A 24,195-nucleotide genomic window follows, 5' to 3' on the forward strand; every position below is an offset into this window, starting at 1 on the left:
AAGGTTGAAGAATATACTTCCATTGTGTGCACATCTGTATATGCTACTACTTCCACTCAGAATGCTTTAAACTCATTAATACTATGTCTTCAAGTAAAATTACTTTCCCATTTTTATAGCCAGAAAAAAAGTAATTATGACAAACCAAAGTTCAAATTCAGCAAACATTTACAAAGTATCTATTATTATATACCTGGCACTAGATGCTTATACATTAGCAAGCATAACAAAGATCATCAATAACATGAAACTTACTTTCTGTTTGAGGATGGTGGATTGGGAGGGAGACAGACAAAAACAACTGAGAAATGAAAAACATCAAGTGGCATGGCAGCACAGACAATCTTACAGACAAACTGAGGTTACCAAAAATGACAAAGTCAAAGGGATGACTAGAAGTGAGCAGCTGAGGTATCATAAAGGGTAAAATTTCTGGAGGAGAGAAATTCAAAAAGCTGGGATTTCAGGGTTTAGGAAAGACTGCTGCTGATGCTGCTAAGTTGCGTCAGTCGTGTCTGACTCTGTGCGACCCCACAGACGGCAGCCCACCAGGCTCCCCCGTCCCTGGGATTCTCCAGGCAAGAACACTGGAGTGGGTTGCCATTTCCTTCTCCAATGCATGAAAGTGAATGAAAAGTGAAAGTGAAGTCGCTCAGTCGTGTCCGACTCTTAGTGACCCCATGGACTGCAGCCTACCAGGCTCCTCTGTCCATGGGATTTTCCAGGCAAGAGTACTGGAGTGGGGTGCCATTGCCTTCTACTATATATGTGTATATAGAAACTGCCAAATTATAAGAGGAATATTACTATAAAGTGAGAGTGATCCAGCAACTAACCTAAGAGGGGATGGCCCAGAGTCAGCAGATACCAGCAACTATGAGTGGTAGAAGATGATACAATTCGAACACATACATTAAAAACTGTAGGGAGGTATTATACACAAATATAGAAGAAAGGAAAAAATCTTACTCGGGAGAGTTCAGATTGAGGCCTAATGTTGTTAAGTCACTTCCTAATGCAAGATGTACCATTCCTGGGTCTGTCTCTGCTGCCCTGATAAATGTTAACAGGCCAATCATTCCAAATTGGTCCGTCACCATCCCTTGGGGAATGTTAGTAACCCGACCTGGATAAGAAAAACATAGTCGTTTCTATCTTTTAGGAAAAAGGAAATAAATAAATAAATTTTATAATATCTTTGATATACTCTATAGAGTCTCACCATCAGGTAACACCTGGATCCCTTTTTTCTGCTGGTTATTATTTTGTGTCGTTGAACTTTTATCTCCAGGGAATTTGGGTCCATCTGTATTTGAAGTTGTCTTGCCAGATGTATTCAAATTCTAACATGAAAAAAAAAATTTAAATGTGATGTTAAAATCTGTTAAGTGTAAAAATTTCAAGTTCATATAGTAATACTTTTTTACTCATTTTTATTATATTTAAGTTGACAGTAAGTTACTGCCTATTTTTCAAGTTCCACATGAAATTTTTTGTCTCCACAATTGTTCCATGGTATACAAATAAACCCTGTATTATATACCTTTGAGTATTTAAAGGACAAGAAATATATGGAAAATATTCTTATTTATCTCAGATCTTCAGTCACAGACCAAAAAATCCATCTCTCTATCTTAGAACTGTTTGTTACAGGATACACTTGAAGTTATATTTCTCAATACCTTTATTTAGAAGACAAACTAAACACAGCATATTACCTAAAACAGCACCAAAAAACCTCCAAGGTAAATCAGAAAATATGAATCTTTAAAATTATATCTATTTTAATTCTTACCCAATAATCTTCTCTATCAATTATTTTAACAATATACACCTTCCATCACACACACACACAAAAAGCACTATTTTCATTGAAATGTGGAAGAAATAAACACAATCGTTAAGTCAGAAACAGGAAGCTGAGTTGGTTGAATCAACACAGGAATAAAAATGTGTATAAAGATTCTTCAAGGAGAAAACTTACTCAAGAAAAACACAGCTCCTTAGAAGGCTATAATATCAAACTTCATGGGATCCAGCTGACAGGGACTATAATAAAAGTCTACATTAACTCTGAGAAGTTCAACAGAAATTTGCAAACCTATATGAAATAGGAGAAAAATAGGCTATCTTCTAAGTTACAAAGGTTTTCCACAGTTTTCAGAAGTTATATTACTACAGATATTCAAATTAAATAATTTTCTAATAGTATTTAATATGTCCTTAATATAGACTATAAAACTATTAATATAAGAGAAATCTGAAGGGAAAAAACTATGTAACTCACATAGGTTAATTCTCAGATTACTACTATTATTACTTACAGATTTACTGTCATCGTTACTTGATGTTGGATCTTTATAACTGGAACCAGGTAATGCTGGAAAATCTTCATTGTGTATTGAGAAGTCCTGGGATTGCTCATTTGCTGGTTTTGTTACCATTCCAACTATATAATGAAAATAATCCAGAGAACTGCAATTGATATTTACGAAATTTTGCTACAAATTATAAAAAGTTAACTTTCCTCATGATAATATACCAAAAGGAATTGTTTTTTATTATGCTATGAAAACACACTTCAAAAAATTAGTATTCTGGATAACAATGAATAAATTCTTATATAATTGATTAATAACTGAAATATATAAAATAATACAAGGGAAATAAGTGGTAATCCCATAATTCTAATCTAATGTCACACACAGATGCTGAAAAAACATAATCTGATACTGGTAACAATTATTAAAACTTTTTGTTTAAAAGCTTGCTTTAAATATTTGACTAGTTACTATAAATATCAGTTAATTGTCAAATAGCAAATGAACAGAATAAATTTTAAAGAAAATGTCAGTATTCTACTTGAAAGTGACTTACAGAGTGAGCAAATTGCAATCAATTATAAAACAACTCCATATTATTTCAGATTTTCTTGGACTCCATGTAATAGATGTAAAACATGCAAGAACTGGGAAGTAATCCTCCCACTATACTTGGCATTAGTCAGGCCCTTATTGGAGAACAATATCCAGTTTGGGGCTCCACAATTCAAGAACGATATGGAGAAACTAGAGATGGTCCAAGGAGAGCAACGGGAATGATTAAAGGGATGAAAAAATGGACCTATGAGGAAAGGTTAAAAACATTAGAGTCTGAACTGAGAATCAAGTAGCTAGGTACTCAACTTCCAGGGCAGATCATTTTTGCTTTTTTGGTGCGGAGGAAGGCTAATTAGGAAACATTTGAAAGTGAATAATAAAGTTTTCCCTTCTTCAGATATTATTATTTGTATTCATATTCTGAAAGTAACATAAACCCACGTTGGTTGAAAATGGGAAAAACAGGTATCTTAGAACTGATGAAATGATCCCTTTAAGTTTTTACTATTAGTCTTTATCACATTCTACCAAAAGGAAACAATTATGTGCAAAGGATACAAAAAAATATTGCTGTTACATAATTCCCATGTCTAGCCAAATCTCTCATTTATTAAAGATAGTGAAAAAGGGTATGAGTGGTGACCAAGAGTCTACATAAACTATATATACATGACCCATAAGCAGTTCTCAACAGGAGGCGATTTTTTGTTCCCATAAGACATGTGTCAACATCTGCGGTTGTCACAATGGCCAGGGGCAGGGGGAAGGGGGCGGGGAGGGGGGCGTGCACAAAGGGTGGGAGTAGGGGTGGGGGTGCTACTGGGCATTGAGTAGGCAAAGGGCAGGAATGCTGATAAACATTCTGCAATGCACAGGACAGTCTCTCATTTACAAGAAACTATCTATTCATATATCAGTAGTGTGGAGGTTGAGAAACTGGCTTAGAAAAAATCATCAGTGTACGGTTAGTCATTATTAATTACTAGGAATGTGAGAATGTATTCTTTAAAAAAAAAGTGTGATGAACTGAACAAAGGCAAACCATAGATTATTAAGGTGTACTAAGGCAGAAATGCCAGAAAAAAATAACTTCTGAATACCAATGAAGACTTCCTTTTGGGGTTTCTATACAAATTAAGTTTTCCCATTTAACTCTGCTATCATGGTATTCTGGGGAAAAAAAGCACTTTGCATTTATCGACTCTGACAAAACTACATTACTCTGATTAGAAAATACCTAAATACATGTGTGTACACACACATGCATGCAAATATACACGTGTGCGTGTGTAACAGAAAATTTTCACTAGCCATCCATAAAAAGCTTAATTAATTACCATAAGGAGCTCTTCCAGCCAAGGGGTTTATTAATGGAGTTGGGTTACCACTTCCTTCCCTTCTGTTTCGGTCTGCTAATGCTGGAAAATCTGAAAGGTCCAATCCTGTCACATTTTCACTTCCATCTAAATAAGAAGAAACAAACTAGTTACTGCTCTACAAACATTTTAAAGAGATTATTACTAACTATAATAAAATTTGAAATGGCAGTGTCTTCTTCCTAAACAACGTACAGCACTGTACTTGGTATATGTAAATGTACAATGAATATTTGTGGATTGACTTCATGTGAAAGAATTTATGAACAACTCAGCAAAGCAGTATGTACCTACTACACAGTAACAAACCCAAAATCCTAGAGACTTAAGACAGATAATAAGGAGTAAGGTGGTACATTATTTCCCCTGTGAAAGATGGTATTCAAGTTATAAGTTGCTGATTAGTAAGAGGGGAGACTGTTGTGATAAAATTGTTCTTTTCACTGTATTCAAAAATAGAGGTTGTATCTGGAATGCTTGGGGCTTCATTTATAACACTGGTGTGATAATGACAGTGCCTCCTGCAAATGGTCTGAATCATATTTGAGGCACAAGCAATGGGAACAGAATCCCTAAGGATATTTTTGGTCTATTTGGCCTATTCCATATACAAATGTATATACATGCGAGTATGTGAGTATGTGTGTTTTGCAGTTGAGAGTATAAGTAGGGTGGAGAACATAGGATACATGTAGAGCTCTCATGTCTGGTGAGTGAATTGTATGAGAATATGACACAAAGCCCAGAAGTTTATATTACCTATTACACAGTAGGCGCTCAATAAATTGAATAAATAAAATATCTGTTCATTTTGAATTTTAAAATATCAGTTTCTTTCCTTTTAAAAACTAAAATTTAATCCAACATTTCTACTTTGCCTATTTTAATCATTACTTTGATCTCTTCTCAATGTATTAATTATTCTAATATTCTAACAATCTTATATTCTTAATTTTTGAAGAATTTATTTTCTATCTTACTGTTAGTATGCACTATAGTTTTACTTTGTCTCATCTAGTGTGTTTAACCAGTTTCAATTTATCTGCCCCCTCTTTCACTTTAATTTTTCTCTAATTTTCATAACTAGAAGGATCTCAGAGAGAAACAGCTCAAGATTACTCTGTTCATAGAAAACAGTTACATTCCAAGTCAGGTGACAATTTAAAATTATGAAGGGTAAAAGATAAAATAATTCAAACCCATTGCTTTTAAAGAAACTGCAGCTTACGAATTCTGAATTCTAAATAGGCATTATATAAAAAGGCAACAATACATAACAATAGCTTATACAGTACTTTAAAAAGTAATCTCTCTTGAATTACTTGGTTATGAATTCTAACTATAAACTTATAGTAAGCATTAACTTTTAATACACTTCTTCAGGTCCTCTAAGATGGAGTTTAAAATTGGCATATATTATTTAAAAATCACTAAAAATAGTATTAACTCACAAATTTTTATTTTTAGGGTGTAAGACTTGGAAACAACTTTCCTAGTATAAAATATACTTAGTTAAAAATGACTTCAAAAAATAATTGTAAAATTTACGGAAGTGTATAAACCATATTTCAGAAAATAAGATGGCACTGTGAGACACACTGTCACTTTACGGTTCATTTATGAGGGAAAGAAACCTCTCTAAATTATGATCTGCATCCTAATTTCAGAGATATTTAAATATGAAAAAAACGTGCTTTTGAGAAACAACGGAATATGGTACTTCATATCAGAACACAAAACTTTTTTAAATGCAAAAAACTGAAATTCTTAAGTGTCACTTGGTCAATCCAGGCTGCTAGTAAACATACAATAATGTTGAAAAATTAAAAGCCAATAGCCAGAACTATCATTTCAATTGCTAATCTCATGCTTCCACATACACCCCGTTTCACTAATCATTCTTTCACCTTCCACTTCCTTTACTGTATTTCTCTCTCACAATCATACTCGTTTTTGCTCCTCTGACTATAACAATATCCTTCATTTGCTTTCTCAGGAAAGGGTCTGGAGGCAAGTGTGGAAGAAGATAAAACCTGAAGCAGAATAGTAACAAAGCCTCCCGTTCTCTTCTGTCTAAAGCCAGCTGATAAAAGAAACCAATAGACTGCAAAAATTCGTTACTGTCAAAATCAGAATTGGCTTTCTATGTACATAAATTTTGAATTTTACACATAAAACCAGATTAAAAATTTATGAGTTAAATGCAAAAATTAGTATTATTAAAACTATTAAGAAAAAATTGTAAGTGCTCCATATAGTTTTAAAGGTTTCTTCAATCTGGGTCTCTATAGCCAGAATGCCACAACGCTCAACCTAGTTCAGACCACAGTGAAAGGACTGAGGATAAGAAAAGCTCTTGAAGCAAAAAGATTCTGAGGCACAAATATAGACTAAGTTAACGTTCATGCTTTCTCCAGGTGTTAAGGAAACAAATCTGAGGTTATAACACTGCTATACCATGCCAAGTGAAAAAATATATTTAACCATCTTTTAACTACTGACTGAATTAAATCCTATTTCCTGTCAAATTCTCCCCTAAATTAAGTTCTATCATTTAAACACAAAAATTCCTTTAATTATTTTAAGACTAGTACGTTGAACTGCTTTATATTTCAAGATCTATCATATTTTTATAGGGTACTAGCTCCAGAATAAGCTTACCTGTTCCATTAAAAATGTTACTTGATAAGGAGTTATTCATTCCAAATGCCTGATTCCTGTTCATTCCAAATCCAGACATACTGGGTACATAGAAAATAATTTTAGATATACAGTAAGAACACTAACTTTCAGATGAAGAAAAACAAGTGTTTACTTTTGATCTCCTCATATAAAACAACATGTCTAAAAACAAACACTAATTTTATTTTTGAGTTGAATATTTTTATTTAAAGGTTCCCTAAAATCCTTCCATGAACAACTGAGAACCAAAACGATCAGTTAAAAAACAAAAAGCAAAGAATTTATATGAAGCAGAGATTAAGGGTGTCATTCTGTGTACTTGGCAAGTCAACTTACTGAATATACTGGAAGAAGTTACTAAACTCAAAAACAGGTGATTTAGTTTAAGACTATTCTTGAATATTTGCTTTTCTTTCACTACTGGTAAAATGTGCTATTATTACTTTTCATAAAAGATTTTCATTCATATAGTCTGCCTTTTCCCAACTAGAATGGATAGAGTTCATGTCAGACACACCTTTGCATCTCTTTGCCCTTAGCATTCAGGAGGATACAAAAGGTACTCAATAAATGTTTAGTTGACCTGAATTAAGTGTTGCTTTTCTTTAACTGAATTCAGTGTTCTAAAACACATCATTCTTATCAAGTGCATCTTTTAGTTATTTTTTTTTAAAAATCTCTCCATAGTACCCTTAATTCTAAATTAAGGTACTTGGTAATAAATAGTTATCAAAGCCTCCCTTTTCTACACAAGCCTAAAGATGGGAAAACAAACAAACAAAAAATAAGGCTGAATTTAAAGTGAGGTCAGAGTAATTAAACACATCAAAAAGAACTGTTAATGCAAGTTCTACCATGAAAGAATGCATTTTTAACATCAAATAGTCTGATAAAAAGACAGTTGTATTAGTGTTATGAGTAAGGTTAAATTGAAGATGACAGGGTTTTTTTTTTTGCCTAGATTTGGAAAACTAACTATAGCCAAAGCTAAACAATATTTTCATAAAATAATGCAGCTGGTGAAACAATACTCTAGAGAAGAGCAGAAAAGTCAACAGAAACTTTTGTTTAATACCATGTTAGAACTGCTGACGATAGAGGTACCCTCAAACATTGAATAAGCAGTAAGAGATGAAAACATTCCATAATAATACATCTTATCGATAGTACTAAGCAGGGCTTTAGAGACCCACACTTCATTGACAATATATAAGAAAATTTACAAGCAAAGTATTTACAACTAGAATGTGAAAAAATGGGAAAGCAAAAATTTAAATATACATTGAATAACATACTACAAGAATGCAGAAAGATGTGTTAAAGCCCAAGAAGTATTACATGATTAGGAAACTGTCAAGGAGATGAGTCTTGAGAACCCTTTACAGAAATAACTTTGGTAAAAATTAAAAGAGCAGCCAAAATTATAAAAGAAATGCTCATATAAGTCTTAAAGTAAGAACTGGAGGTTATGGGATGAACATTAAATTGGAAATGTGCTAATAACCTATTTTTATTCAGAATTTACAAGTACTAAATAAGAGAAAGTGAATTAAATGAGTATCATGGTAGCACCTACATCCTTTACCCACTATGCTGCCCATTAAAAAAAGATCAAACTAAAATATCACTTTCACAGTAAAGAAAGCCCTGTATTACAGATATAATGCTCATAGAAATAATCTGAACAGCTTTAAAATCCTAACAAAATATGTAACTTTTTAATATTGCTAACTTTTACTTGCATAGCAGTATAACACTGCAAAAAAAGGAGTGAAAAGCACAAATTCTTCCTTTTGTTTTAAATCCCAGGACATGACACTATTTCAAATACTACAGATGTAGTCTTCAAAAAGTCTTTGGTCAGTAAGTCTCCAAAAAACAAAACAGAAATTCGGTTGAAAAGGAACTTAACCAAAGGATAAATGAAGCAAGGCAATAATATTTCCAGTGCTATTCATAAATATGGAGCTCTTACCACACAGGTGACCAGCCTCATTTAATAGAGGAAGGACATTTCAACAAAAATTTTGCTGGTTGGCAACCTAACAACAATCCTTTTCTAACAACAGCAACAAAAAGCAAACTGATTCTCAAAAGAGTTATGTCTTTAAGTTTGGGAGTTTAAACTGCTATGTGTAACAAAAAGAGAAGCTTTGGTCAAAATATATGATGAAACACACTTATGAAACAGAAGCCAAGACTCAAGAACACAACGTTGAATATGAAAAGGCAAATTTGAAAATACCCAGAAAGAACAATTATACACAGTATCAATAAATCTCTTACCTGTTCACAGTAAAAGGTTGTCGAGAAGGCTGCTGCTTTGGCATACATATTATGCTCGGCGAGCTTCTGTTGGGGCTACCTAACCCTGAACTGCTCATACTATTTGTCCTGCTAGGAATTCCAATGCCCTGACCAACCTGGGAGTGGTTCATCATATTCCTAGGATTCATAGGCAAAATACCCCTGAAAAAGAAGTCCAGTATACTAAATAAGCTCTCTATAATCACTCATTAAAATTCTCTGTAAATAATCAATTGACCTAACCCTAGAATTTCAGATATACGTTCAAATTGCATTGTAAATTTTTATTCATTTAATTCTTTTGTCTGGTCATTTGAAAAGAAAAAAAAAGCTTTCTGAAAAGTCAAAGTAAACAAACCAACAAGAAAGGGCAAATCATAGAAGAATATACAGTGATAGCAAAGATGAGAGAACTACTGAAGTGACTATCACATAAAATACAAACATATTTCACATATATATTTTGAATTTCATTCCAAATGTATGTCATTCTATCTTAATACTAATATGCATCATTTTTGTGATCTGCTTTATTTTATTCTCACTAGAACAATGGATGTGTGGTGAGGGAGCAATAAACAGAATCATCTGAGGAGTGATTTGAAATTGCACATTCTCCTTTGAGGAAGAGAGTTTGCTTTTTTGAAAAAAAGCTCCCCAGGTGGTGATTGATCCTTGATACCTATCCCAGCTGATAACCAGTATGCTAGTTGCAAGATAAAAGCATCTCACACTATACTTATAAATTTGCAATGAAATTAAATGAGCATAGGGTATCAACTTTCTTTTCCTCAGTGAAAGGCACTGAACCAGAAAATCAAATAAATAGTTACTTTATTAAAAAATTAAAAAGCTTGCTTACTCTACAAAGATACATTTTGAGAAATATTCTGGTCCATCAATATAAATACCTGCTTGGAGATGGAGGCGTGTGAAGTGACATTGTTGGTACCCCTGTTGTTGGCGTGACGTGGCTCGGTAACTGAGTGCCTTGTGATAAGCTGCGATTTAACTGAGGGGTATTGTTGCTCATCCCCCTCATTGGAAGGCCTAGTGCACCTATTAAAAAAATTCAGAAGAAGGAAACTCATTGCCATCAGGAATGAAATTGCTATCCATCTTCTGGAGTTGGTAATTTAAAACATTTAAAAATGACCTAACATAAAATAATATGCGAATTTTAAATGGAAATACTCAATTCACTCCAAATGGACTCTAATCTGATTTTAACAAAAATGTTTGTCTGAAATTTCATATTATGAATTTTCATATTGTTTCCATTTTTAAATTTTTTCTTTGCTTTCATCTATCTTTTCATATTTCTATTTTACAATATACTATGTCTGCCAATAACAAATTAGATGACTTGTTTCAATAAGAAACATTTTGTACAAATATGCCTTTAAGAAATTTGCAATCTTGTGTTTTTATGTTTTAAATTATAACTGAGTTACACAGACATTTAATCCCCACTTTGCTGAAGTAGTTTAGATTTTTATTTGATCCTTTCTAAATGCATTTAAGAAATAGTTAATTTACTACTATTTACACATACATATTTCTCAACATTACAATTTTTATAAACACAGTATGTCAGCAACTGTTAAAAACTCAACCTGATATAGCTATGAGATAAGAATGCATAATATTTCAAAAGATTTCAAAGTACAGTGACCTTCTATTTATCTACCATTTATGGGGCCAGATGTGAGGTTAGATGTGTTCAAATATGTGTACTTTAAAAAAACTATTGAGTTTACCACTCAGAAACAAAACATTAAAATAAAAATCAACCAATTGGGATAAATCATTTCCTGCCTCGTGTTAATATAAAATGATATCAATGATTATTTTCTGAATAATTCAGAATAATTATCATAGATATTTAATGTCCTAGATGCTTTCCTCCCCTTTTATCTCTCAAAAGTAAGGATGTTCAGCTATCACTTATGTTGTCATCACACCTGCCTATGAATGCCAGTATGCCTCCTTCCCTCTATCCTCATACTTTTTGATGCCTTCAGTTTCTAGTTTGTTGTGGAATGGTGTATCAGTCAACTACACTTATTCTGAACTGGAGATTAAATAAAAATGGCAAGATAGAATGAAAGTTAATGAATAAGAGGATTTTAGCACAAAGCATCAGACTCCCTCCCCCTCTTTCTGGTCTATCTTTGGGTTCAAGAATTTCAAAGACCTGAATATTTTGAAACTGTGACTTTCAAAAAATTGGAATATATTGTATATGTTCTGAATATTTTCCTTCAAACATCTGTGCAAATTTATCTTCTGGCATAACAGTGTACCACTTTGTAATTTGGGATACCAGTGAATCCCGAAGATTTAGCTGGAATCTGTCAGCTTCAGTACTCAGCTTGTAGCCTAATTGCATCTTAGCTGAATGAAGCCAACAAATCCAATTTAATATAACTACTACATTCTATATATACTTATATTCCATGAAGACCTGAGCTTGATTCTGTTATTCTTTAAGTCACATACATAAAGGGAACTGAACTAGATTATATGTTGGTTTAGTCATTATATGCATGTCTGATCACTACAAGTTTTATGACCTTGAGTATACCACTAGCTACAGCCACTTCTCTGAATTTAGGATAAAATAAGGAGGAACAAGAGATTAAAAACCAGCCCACACAAGATTTCTTCAGAAGTCATTAAGTCTTTGTCTTTTCTCAAGCACACTAGCTTTCCTCTAGGCCCTCTAGATGCTTCTCCCATAATGAACCACCAACATGACACTTTTCACATCACTTACTAAGCAACCATCTATTGAGTGCCTAATGTGTCAAGCACTGTGTGAGCTGCTGGGGATATGGCAGTGAACAAGACAGAAAAAGCTCACATCCTTTTCCCTAAATATGCTGTTCTAAAGTCAGCTATAGCTGCAAATTACAGGAATGTGTTTCTCACAGTTACTGACCACCAAGAAAAATACAATTTTAGAACCTGAAGGGACCTTAGAGATCACCTAATCCAATGTTCACATTTTACAGATGAGGAACCTGTGCCTCTGATAAGTTAACTGACTTCTCCAAGGTGACTCAAAGAACCAAGATTAGAATTTAGATTTCTTAGTTCCTGGTGTTCTTAACTGGAACCCTATGGGAAACCAATTAAACAGTAAATAAGCACCCTTGTGAGTACTTACTGACTTGTAACACCCTTTATCTATTCTATTTTTTTCTCTTGCTTTCTTTTTCTGAACACGTTTACTTCTCTTCAAACTTTTTCTAAACCAACATATCTTATCTTTCCCCTCCATCTGCTTTCTCATCTTCTCTGTATCTGTCAAGTTTCCTTTTCCTCTAGATTTACTTTCCCTTCCCATTTCATTCTCTCTATACCTTTGTCATTATAAATAAACATACATGTTCAAAAGAATTGCACCCTTTTGGCTCTTCAGTAAGCTCTTCTAAAGACTCAAGAGATTTGTTTACTTCAACCCTTCATATACTATGCTGTACTATGAAAATAAATAACTTGAGAAATATTGTCAAGACTGCAGATTATCTGACCATTTTCAAAATAACTTCTGGAGAAGGAAACAAGAATGGGTAAGATAATTTATTTAATTAATTTTAGATAGGAACACTTGAATTAACCTATAGTGAGGAAAGCAGAGGAAGACAGTATGAAATAAAGAACTCAAAGATTAGCATTTAATTTTATTTTTTCCTTTAACATTTTGATTTCATGAAAACAGCTAATAAATTCAAATGGTCTGAGCTGCATTTTATTGAGCCAGGTGGGTAGGGGAAGAAAATCAAAAGAAAAGAGAGGAATGAATCAATTTCAAACTGGATCAATAACCCCTGAATACTTAATAATGGAGTTACTTTAAATTCAACTGAATTCCTTTAAAACACATATAATACATACCACTGACTAGAAACAGAGATTTATTTTTAGGAACAAAACACAGTCATTAAATTTGAGTTGCTTGAGTCAAACTATTAATATTACAACGGGGTAGGGTCAAGGGAAGGGAAATTTTACTTTTACTACTTAAATTAGAAACATCACAAAAAAATCATCTCTGTCCATGAATCTCCAGGCGAGAATACTGGAGTGGGTAGCCATTCCCTTCTCCAGGGGATCTTCCCCACCAGGGATCGAACCTGGGTCTCCCACATTGCAGGCAGATTCTTTATGAACTGAGCCACCAGGGAAGCCCAAAATATTATACCAGAAGATATATAAGCTGAAAGGGGAATAAGATATCCAGCTCATTAAAAAAAAAAAAAAAACTGACATGAAATAACTACAAGTAGAAATGGTTAAATATGTACACATAAGCTTGTGTATTGGAAGGACAGCAGAATTAAATAAAATATATCAAGCACCTAAGAACTACGTGAAGCACTATGCTACTTTATCTCCTTATAAAGTATTATAGAGAAGGTATTTATCCCTTTTTTACAGACAAGAAATAAAAGAATGGACTCCTCCCCCCCCAAAAAAAATACCAGTTAAAAAGCAGTTTAAAAGGTTATAGATCTGAAGCAAATTTTTCTTTAATCTAACAGATAATAAAGTATAATACTGTATTAGAAGAAATAAATGAACATATTCTAAGTAGATTCCTATTATTTGGCAGGGTGCTAAACAAAAAATGAATTCTTTATTGATCATTTTTCAGAAATCCAAGATATCACCTAAGAAATGTTTCCATGAACTACTTCCATTGCACAAACTGGTTAATAGCATATTCCTTAAACAGTTATGGCATGATATGTCATACTTTATTCAATATTTTGCTAAAAATTAATAGCATTAATGACATAATAAGAAAAAAGGTAACAGCAACCAAATTCCTGAATACTCATACGTAAATAGAGTCTCCTGAAATCTTTAAAGAGAAGGGAGAAAACTTAATTGATTTAAGAGGTCTTCAAGTATCCCCTTTCCATTCCCAAAGCAACTGGCTTCCTTAACTCACTGTCCTGCCCACACATAAAGAGCAACCATCTTCTTACCTCCTACCTATCCCCATATACTCTTACCTCCAGCTTGTCCTGCACTAATCTAGTTAATCTTCTCTATATACTATTTCACTATGCCATTTCCTTCATTAAAATCAAAGAAATTTAGAGATTAAAAAAAAGTCTCCAGAGAGTATCCAATTAAATTACAGATGAAGGTCATTCAACTTAATTTATAGATGAACTAACATTAGGCATTAAGTGACTTGCCCAAGATCACAAACAATGAAGAATAAATACACTGATTCAATTCCTTGTCTCTAATTTCAACCAATCACACTTTCTGCTTCCTATAGTAGGTGCTAACCTTTGCATCATATGGAAAACTTTTAACATCTGGGTCCCTGCCCAGAAACCATGACTTAGTCTGGGTCCAGCAATTCACAGGCAGTGGGATTTTTTTTTTAACTCTGTGGGTGTTCTTTTTTGCAGGGGAGGGAGCAGTAAGGGTTGAGAAACACTGTTGTATAGTTAAATCCAATTTCAGTTTGTTTACTCTTTAAAGTGCTCTGTCAACACCAAAAAATTCTTCTAGCCTTTATTTTTCCCAGCTTTACTGAGATATAACTGACATAGTACTTTTCCAATCAACTTAATACTTTACTCACCCAATACAAACTCCAGTTTCTAGACACCACATACTCAACTTACACTCTTCTTCATAATTTCCCTAGCCTTCTTCCCAAAATATATCCCCATATTTTTATTCATATCCTTCTCCCCACCTAGAATTCTTTCCCTCCTATTGTTTTACAGAGATAAAAGACTATTTAAATCAAAAAATCAAAACCCAAACTGCTATGATCAAGGTGTTTACATGCAGTACACGTACAGTGTACTTGGGTGTATATGGAAGGTGCCTCTAACTCAAGACATGAAAGCAGAATGAATTTGGGATCAGAAAATGTTTGCTAGAGAATATTGCACATTAGCTGAATAAAGAAAGAGCCCTAGTCAGGCATTTGGTAGTGGTGCTAGGAGTTGGGTTGGGGTGAGGGGTGATGTAAAAGTGTCACAGCAGTTCAATCTGAGAAAACTGCGAGATGTGTGAAAGTGAGGACAAGAGATATATGCCTGGTGGGAGAGTGGGCTTGCTTCTGAGCCCTAAAGATACACGAGAGAAGCATGGGTGAAGTTAATCTGGCTTTAACATCCTCAACTATGAGAAGCTGCTATGTTAGAACCAGCCACAATTCCCAAACAACATTTGTATGGATCTTCACAGCAGGTGGTACTCTATCTGTGGAATAAACTGTGTCAATCTCCTACCGATACCTTACACTCCTCCTCAACCCAAGTTTGCACAACAGATTAGTGGCACATTTTCACAAAGTAATGCAGGTCTTAAACTTTAGAGATCACACTTGATCCTTCTCTTCCGTTCATATTCCACATCCCCAAATCATATTAGCTGTATGTCCAAAATATCCCAAATCTAACCACCTCTCAACATCTCCATCACTAATCCAAGCCACCCTATTTTCTTGCCTAGACTGCTGCAGTAACTGCCCTTTCTTCCTATCACTTGGCCCACTTCCACTCAGTTCATTTTCTACATAGCAAGGTGATATTTTAAAAAGAAAACTGTATCAAATTCCCTCCCACTAAACTTAGAATAAAATCCAAATTCTTTATCAAGCCTTCACAAGACTCTATGATCTGACATCTGCTACCCATTTGTTCATTATGCTGGGCCTCTCATTCATCCTTTAACACATGAGGTTCACTCTTACATTGTCATGAATTAAGAACGTTTGCATTCACTGTTTTCTGTACCTGAAAAATCTCTTACCCAGATCTTTCCAAGGACCTCCACTTCTCAATAGTCTGGTTTGCATTCAAGTATTACCTTGTCAGAGATACTCTTTGCCTACTTGAAAACTGTTTATCCCATCCACTCATCCACTAATATGGTAATTTTTATAGTACTTATCACCAGAATATTATTTGTTTACTAAATGTTTGCATACTTATTCTGTGTCTTCCTTCATTAAAATGAAAGCTCCATGAAAACAGGAACTTTGTTATTTGCCACACTCTTCAATCCTGGAATAGTTCTTCACTCATGGTATAACACAATAAATAAATAACTGCTATCATAATTCCTTAGTCAGTGGACTCTTGGAGTCTGTGGATTTAACATTTATAGTTTCTACTCTGTGTAAATTGCCCTCCAGAGTCATGACATTCAGTAAGTAATATGTGGCACCCAGGTTTCAAAGAAACTCATATTCGAAAAGTTAAACTTGTAAAGTAAGGCAATCTTGGCTCTACTATTTACTATCTTAGGCAAGTCCCTTAACCTTTAATAGGGTTATTGAATACCTTAAAATAGGGAAATTAATTTCTGGTTCCCTGATCATTCCAATCCAGTACACAGCTTCCGGGAGCCCAGAGGTCCTTAAACCTAGACAATGTACCTAAAATATTACACACTAGTAGAGAACATCATGTAACTTTAATACAAGATTCCATTCATCAGCTTCTACAGTTACCACTTGATGCACAGCAGTTACACAAACCCTTAGATGAAAAGTTAATTACATATTTGTATACAATTATACTATACTAGAACCCCCACTTAGCCCCAAGTCCAGGGTTTTCTGGGTATCATTATGTACTACACAATCACTTCCACCCAAATCTGGCAAAATCCACCTTTAAGCAGCTCTGTATCCATTCAAGGGAACACTCCTTCCCTTGTTTAAACTCAGTGAGTCTGAGGTTTGGAGAGGGCACTCTACCTTCTTCACCTTTTCCACCTCTGATCTCTCTAATTACCAAGAACAAAAACAGACAATAGACCTTCATTTTAATGGCTCAAATTCCTACTGAACTTTGCCCATCTGTATAAAGAGTTAATAGTGGTACTCAATCCACTTGGGAGGCAAAAGAATTTTGTTGTATCAAGTCCAATGCACAATTAAAATTAGCTGCCATAAGAATAGCATCATCAATCTATTCCTACCTACTTATTCTATCTCCCCATCCTTTATTAAGGTCAGCCCCTCAAGTTTTCTCTTTCTGACTTACTTGTACTACTGAAGCTGTGATCCTAAATGGTAGCTGATGTTCTCTCTGACCAGGTTCAAACTACTTTGGCCCTGCTAGGTCTATCTTAACAGACAGCCCAGGAATGCAGGCTCTATTTTATTTTACTTTACTAGTTGTAGCTTCCAGGCCTGTGCAATAGAAAGAAATAACTACTTCCTGACTTGAGACATTTCAGTTCCAGGTGACCTATGGTTCACTTTTTTATAAGCTAATACCTACAATGTCAGTTAAAAGAATAAGCCATGCATTGAAAACGCTGGTTCTTCATCACTACAGTAATATAGCCATTTATTATTTTAAACTCCAACAGGAAATATTTGTCATATATGACTTCTTTTTAAATTAATAAGTACCTTAAAATCTTTCCTAATGAAAATAACTTTCCACATTTATTAATCTTTGTAAAACTATCAGCACAATCATGTACACAAATTAAGAGGTCAATAAACGTTTATCATACCAATGAAATAACTATATTCCAAACCTAGTCCAGGCTCTTACTTAGCTCAATTACAATTTCACATTTGCTGGTTAAAAAAATTAGGTCACATTTTCAAAGTCCATACAGCTGATAACGCTGTAAAATAACTGACGTTCTTTCTTCATTAAATAATCTTGGCTTCTCAAATTTAACTTTTTCCTTTCCATTATCTACTTTCTGCTGTGATAAACTGCGGGCTTTAAAAGGAAAACAACTTAAGTTCTTTGTAGTGATTCTATAGGAATAAAGGGAAGCTTTAAAATAACTAGATATTTCCAATGTAAGGGTTACCAGGAAAGTGAAAGTAGCAGATTTCAAACAAAAACAGTCCAAACAAAATGGCTAGCTAATAATATTCCCTTAATAAGGAGAATGAATATTTGCTGATAAATAAGCAACATCTTTTTTGTGTAATAAAAGGCTTTAAAAATGTTTTCTACTTAACTAGAGGAAAACTGTTAATACCAGTAAGTGATTAATAATTTTCCTTACTAATTCTGTCATCAACAAAAATAGGGCTATGAAACAAAAGATGGAGAGAAAAAAATAAGATGGAAATTATAATGTATTTTTCTAACAAAATACGTTATTTCCCCCTGCTGAATTTCAATATACAATTGAAGGGTAAAGTGGTATGACAAACTACCCTGATATCTATCAAAATTTGCCTTTTATTGGGAAAGAGTTCAAAATGAAATATCTGAGTTTTATTTGAAGTTGGTTAAATTACTTGGTTATCATATTATCTGCTTCAGTTACTCTATTATTCTGTAATTTTTCATGGGAATTTATACCCCTTTTAACACTTCCCTCCCACTAAAGAGATGAGAAATCAGTAGTCTCTGACATTAAGAGAGATGGTATACCTTATTAATAGATAAGTTTGGAAAATTAATTTGAAAAATTGGTGACAATTTTTAATTTAGTTTTATAAAAATTTTATGTCACAATAATAGTTAACATTTATTGAGCGCTTACTATGCGCTAGGCACTGTGCTAAGCGCTATAAAAGTTATTACAACACAAAATAAGAAATAAAATCTTGTATATGGAAAAAGCATTGAACTATGAGTCAAAAACAGAGATTAGATATACCCAGAGTGAGCTACAGTAAAGAAGTATTTGCTAAACAAAGAGAGCATTTCACAAACTGCTAGGTATGGGCTTACATTAATAATGAGGCCAAAAAACATAAGCAAAACAACCCACTTAACTGGCCAATCAAAATTCCTTTAACTTCCTCTAACTGAAAACACAGAGGATGTCTACTTTTAATTTGTTTAGCAAATCTTCTCCAAAACTACTGCAAAGGAACATACAGATATGAAAGAGGTAGAAGTAAATTTTGATCTACCCTATATCCAAATAATTGTGAATCAGAAAGGTCTGAAATAATGAGGTTTTGCTAAGTAAAATAAGGAAAACTGAAAATTAAATATCCTTCCTTTTAAATCCTAGAATAAACCCACAAGGGCAGCATTATTCTTTATTTGATAGTTACTTTTTTCTTTAAATAAAGTATCCCAGAATAAATACAAAATTCTTACTTTGTTGCCCGTATAAACTTGCCCCAAACTGAGACAGCTGACCTGACGTAGATGGTGATGCCAGCATCTAGAAACAAATTAATTATATTAGAGCATAAAGAAAGTACACAGAACATTGCATTGACACTTTACATACAACATATCATAGTATGTGAGTCAAATCCACATTTCTTCTCAATCTTCAGAAAAACATAAACATTGCATAGTGAATTCCACATTAATTAAGAGCATATCACACTGGATGACATCCAACTATGCAAATAAAATACAATTTTTGATCACTATAAGGTATTTTTTCTCCAAATTACTCTAAATAAAACTATGACAGCATCATTACTTTACTTAAAAAAAACAAAAGCTAACTAGGACAATAAATACATGAAGACAGTACCTCAAGTCAGTCTCTATAAATTTAAAATTACTTGATTCTTAAATAATATATTAAGCTAAGTTTTAAATTCAGTTTATTATTTTATTTATTGAAAATTAAATTATCTAAGTAGAAAGCTTTGTATTTTATAATAGCTACTGATTTTTATATAGAAATAATTGATGTGTATTAAGTGGGTAGAAAAATCTAACAGACATACACACACAACCATATACACGGAGACATGATACAACACCAAAGGACAAACCCAAAATACTTACAAAAACATTTACACCTGGTATATAATGTGCGTTGTATGTACAGGCATGGCATTTGTACACAATGCCCTTCAATCTACTGCATTATCTCCCCCCCGGCCCAGAATAAAATTCTTTGAAGGCATGTTGTATTCATGGAACATGTCATTTTTTATTTCCTCATAGAGACTAGCACTGCATGTAGCAGTGCTATAAAAAAGCTAGATACTTAAACTGAGTAAATGAAAATGTGTATGCTTAAGTGTATGTTTGTGTATTCCCTGTCTTATATTAAGCAACCATCAAAACACCTTAATTAAATAACATGAGTCATGTCATCAAAAGGGTTATAATCTAGTGCAAGAACAGAATGAATTGTATTAATACAACTAATTATGTTCCAAGGCACAGTGTGATAAATGCTCTAAAGGAAGTATAAAGCATCACTGGAGGAAAGTTATTTCTAAAAAAGGGTAGACTACTTTGTACAGTGTTAACATCTGATGTGGGTACAGATGAGGGGTCTTCCAGGGAAAGTATATGCAGCGAGTGTGATAAAAGCTAGTGACATAATTAGAAAACAAAATACAAGAAAAAACAGTGACTGAACAATAGAGTAATTAGGAAAAGGAGGTAAGGCCAACCCTATGCACACTGGGGCACAGAAGAATGGGAAATAAAGAGTATGATAGGGCCAGAGGTAAATGGTGTTCTTAAATGCTATGCAAAGATGGCTACTAACTATGGCAATAAAGAGAAAATATAATTTTTAACACTTTCTTTGGGAGCCACACTACGTGGCACGTAGGATTCTACTTCCTTGAGCAAGGATCAAATGCAGGCTCCCTGCTTTGGAAGCCCGGAATCTTAACCACTGGCCTACCAGAGATATCCCAGAAAAATAATTTTAAGCCGGGAAGTGACATGATCAAACTGTGTGCTTTGGGAAGATAATTCCAAGAGCATAACTGGATGGAAATGGTAAGATACTAAGTTAGAACAGAAGCGGGACTAAAAAGGAGTCCTACTGAAATGGTTGAGGTAAAGGGGAAAGGAGGTGGATGGAGACTCATCAGACAGGGAACTATCAGAGGCCATTCTGGTTTCCTGTGACGAACTGGGTCGACATTGACAACATTAAGAAAGCCAGGAGGAGAAATATTTTAACAGTAGAGTCTTATACAATATACATTTCCTGCTATCTTAATGCTGAAATTCTGAATTGTTTTAATTATTCTGAAATTCAGGAAAGTTTTTATACACAGTAGTTTTAAACTAATGACACACCAGACTCTTCTGGGGTATAGCTAAATTCACACTAAACACTATATTTAAATACAGCAACACATTTTCTAAAGAAGCATCAAACCTTATAAATATTCCTTCTGAAATCTGAAGCGTAAACAATATAAACAATTAAACTAAAAGAATATGCATTTTATGCCTGACCAAGTTCTTTTGTTAGGTACAATTCCTGTTACTAGTACCACATAACCACAAATATTTTAAGCACATTAAAAGTTCATTTCCAACTTGCAAGAAAAAGATCAAAGAAAATGTATAATGAAGCTTTAGTTGGTGACAGAAGGCCTTAATAATCATGATTTTCTATATCATTATAATCTATGAACAAAAGTAAAAGAGAATAGTTTTTTCAGGCTTCACATAAAAGATGCTGGCCAACATGAGCCCATGACTTAGAATGATACATAAAGTAAATATTCTAGAATGGACCACTGAAATTTTACTTTTCCCAGAAATGTATATGCTTACTGTGTACATAACTCCAAAGAACAGACATTTTATCTACTTTCTCACAAAGGTTATACATTCACAAGTGAGTTATAGGTATCACTCATCTCAGCACTGAGAGATAACGCAGAGGAGGAGACACCATGAAGGTAAAGGAAGAATGGATCCCTGGGCCAAAAATACTTGAATCAAAGAGCAGTAGGGTGACCCAACTACCCGTGTGACACATTAAATATTATAATTTTCTCTATGTATGAGTACATGAGGAAGGTTAGTAAATGCTGCTTTACAGAAATATGAAAGCATCCAAGTAAAATAAGCATTGATCAGCTAAACATATATTCAAATGACTTCAAAATGTGTCAAAAATGCAAATATATAATTTCTTATGAAATTAATCCTATTGGTCTGTTAGTCGCTTGGTTGTGTCTGACTCTTTATGATCCAATGGGCTGTGGCCCACCAGGCTCCTCTATCAAGAATACTGGAGTGGGCAGCCATTCCCTTCTCCAGGGGATCTTCCCAATCCAGGGATCAAACCCAGATCTCCTTCATTGCAGGCAGGTTCCTTACCGTCTGAGACACCAGGGAAGTCCAAGTGGTATGTATTTTTAAACTCTGAAAGCATGCTTCATGAAACATATTAGTGGTAAAAACAGACTTTAAAATACATTTAACACACAATGAAGGAATATGGGGTAGAAATGGTATTTGTAAGAACAGAAAAATGTTCAAGAAATGTACACTGGCACGGAAATAACTATAACTAGCAAACAACAGAAAATTTACATAATTTTTTTAAATGTTGAACGTTGACTATATACAGATAAATGTCTTAGAAAAATATAGAACTTTAGACCAAGAGACATACTTTGTTGTTGTTTAGTTGCTAAGTTGAGTCCGACTCTTGTGACCTCACAGACTGAATGAAGCCTGCCAGGCTCCTCTGCCCATGGCATTTCTCAGGCAAGAATACTGGAGTGGGTTGCCATTTCCTACTCCAGGGGATCTTTCTGACCCAGGAATTGAACCTGTGCCTCCTGCATTAGCAGGCAGATTTTTTGCCACTGAGCAATCACTAATACCCTAGTTTTATATTCATTTTTGCTTAAGAAAAAAAGTTTATCAAACTAATTCTAGGTAAAATGTCACACAATCAACCAGTAAGTAGGTTACTGTGTTCCCAGTGTAAAACTATCATAACAATTATATTCTTCTTCATTTCTCAGTCTACAACACATTTCAGTCAAAAACCAACACTAAAAACCAGGAACAACCAGAGGAAATAGTAATGCAATTCAAGTCATTTCCCTCACTCAACAAAGAGCTCCTTTACCTTTTTGCTCAATATACAGAAAGCCAAGGAAATCAACAAGTAAGAAACTGTGCTTTTAAGTCATTTCCACTGTTACTAGATATAATTCTGAAAATGATGACCAAAAAGTCTAAAATTATTTTGTTTTACAAAATGTGTATTTGAAAACTTTATAGTAGGCAAATCTGGCTCCTTTGCCTAATAATAGGCAAAACTGCTCCAGCAATCCGTAACAGCAAAGAAGTGTTAATTATTCTGTCCCCCCTCATGCTTCCCAACAGTGACCACCTCTCACAAATATTCCCTCCAATAAATGTACCTTCAGTCACAAAACCTATTTCAAGAAACATTAAAATCAATCTGGTCAAGAAATAATTTTCTCCATAACAAATGACTTCAAAATACAACAAAGTTTTATTAAATTAAAACTCCATGACCACAAAAGCAATTTAAAAGTGAAATAAACTTTTAAGTGTTCCTTAAAAATCCATTGTACAATAAACTTAAAGGTATGGTGACAATATAATTCCAAGCATTGTCATTTTTTTCTAGGATGAAAACAGCATATGACTCTGACTATATAATATATACAAACAGAAAAAGAAACAAAGGTAAAGAAAGCTTTAAAATCTAGATACAATCTGAAAAATATTTTAAAATTAAAACAGTATGGTTAAAAAAATAAGAAACCACTAAAGTCAGAATGAAATCTAGCAAACAAAAAGAAAGACTATGAGAAAATAATATCTTAAAAAGACAAAAAGAAGAACGGGACAAAGGAGGGTGCAGGCAGCAAAACAAGAGTCATTAAGTCATAGGGCCTTGGTAGTTTATAATCACAAGCCAATAACAGGCATTTCAAGCAATTTTGATTAAAACATCAAGTTTTCAAGAATAACATTTTTTAAGTATAATATATGCTAAAATAATCAATGTAATACATTCTAATCGAACATTTAACACAAAATCTTTACTAAAAAGAGTATGGCAATGAACATCTTTTATTGTCTTAATTTTAGATCAGAGTCAAAGCACAAATTTATAGAAGGCATGATAAAGGCTCTTAATATGCACCGCTAAACCGTTTTCTACAAAGTTTGTATTAATTATGCTTCTACAGCAAGTTACTTCAATGTTCCCTTTCAGGCAATGACTACTCTTCCACTTAA

General features: G+C 33.7%; 1 protein-coding gene across 25 annotated transcripts in view; it reads right to left on the reverse strand.

Annotated features, from left to right (window-relative positions):
- Window positions 1-24,195, reverse strand: part of CNOT2 (CCR4-NOT transcription complex subunit 2) — a 126,369-nt gene that overhangs the window by 11,160 nt on the left and 91,014 nt on the right. For 13 of the 25 annotated variants that reach the window (XM_069584644.1, XM_069584655.1, XM_069584643.1 and 10 more), the window contains 8 exons: window positions 19,333-19,399; window positions 10,156-10,303; window positions 9,224-9,406; window positions 6,917-6,996; window positions 4,217-4,342; window positions 2,325-2,449; window positions 1,223-1,343; window positions 970-1,126 (listed from right to left, as the gene is read on the reverse strand). In XM_069584644.1, the coding sequence (XP_069440745.1) occupies window positions 970-1,126; window positions 1,223-1,343; window positions 2,325-2,449; window positions 4,217-4,342; window positions 6,917-6,996; window positions 9,224-9,406; window positions 10,156-10,303; window positions 19,333-19,399 (1,007 nt within the window). The remainder of the gene's footprint in view (window positions 1-969; window positions 1,127-1,222; window positions 1,344-2,324; window positions 2,450-4,216; window positions 4,343-6,916; window positions 6,997-9,223; window positions 9,407-10,155; window positions 10,304-19,332; window positions 19,400-24,195) is intronic. The other 12 variants (XM_070292354.1, XM_070292355.1, XM_070292356.1 and 9 more) reach the window with 2 other exon arrangements.

The sequence above is a fragment of the Ovis canadensis genome, chromosome 3 (assembly GCF_042477335.2).
Source record: "Ovis canadensis isolate MfBH-ARS-UI-01 breed Bighorn chromosome 3, ARS-UI_OviCan_v2, whole genome shotgun sequence".
Lineage (NCBI taxonomy): Eukaryota > Metazoa > Chordata > Mammalia > Artiodactyla > Bovidae > Ovis > Ovis canadensis.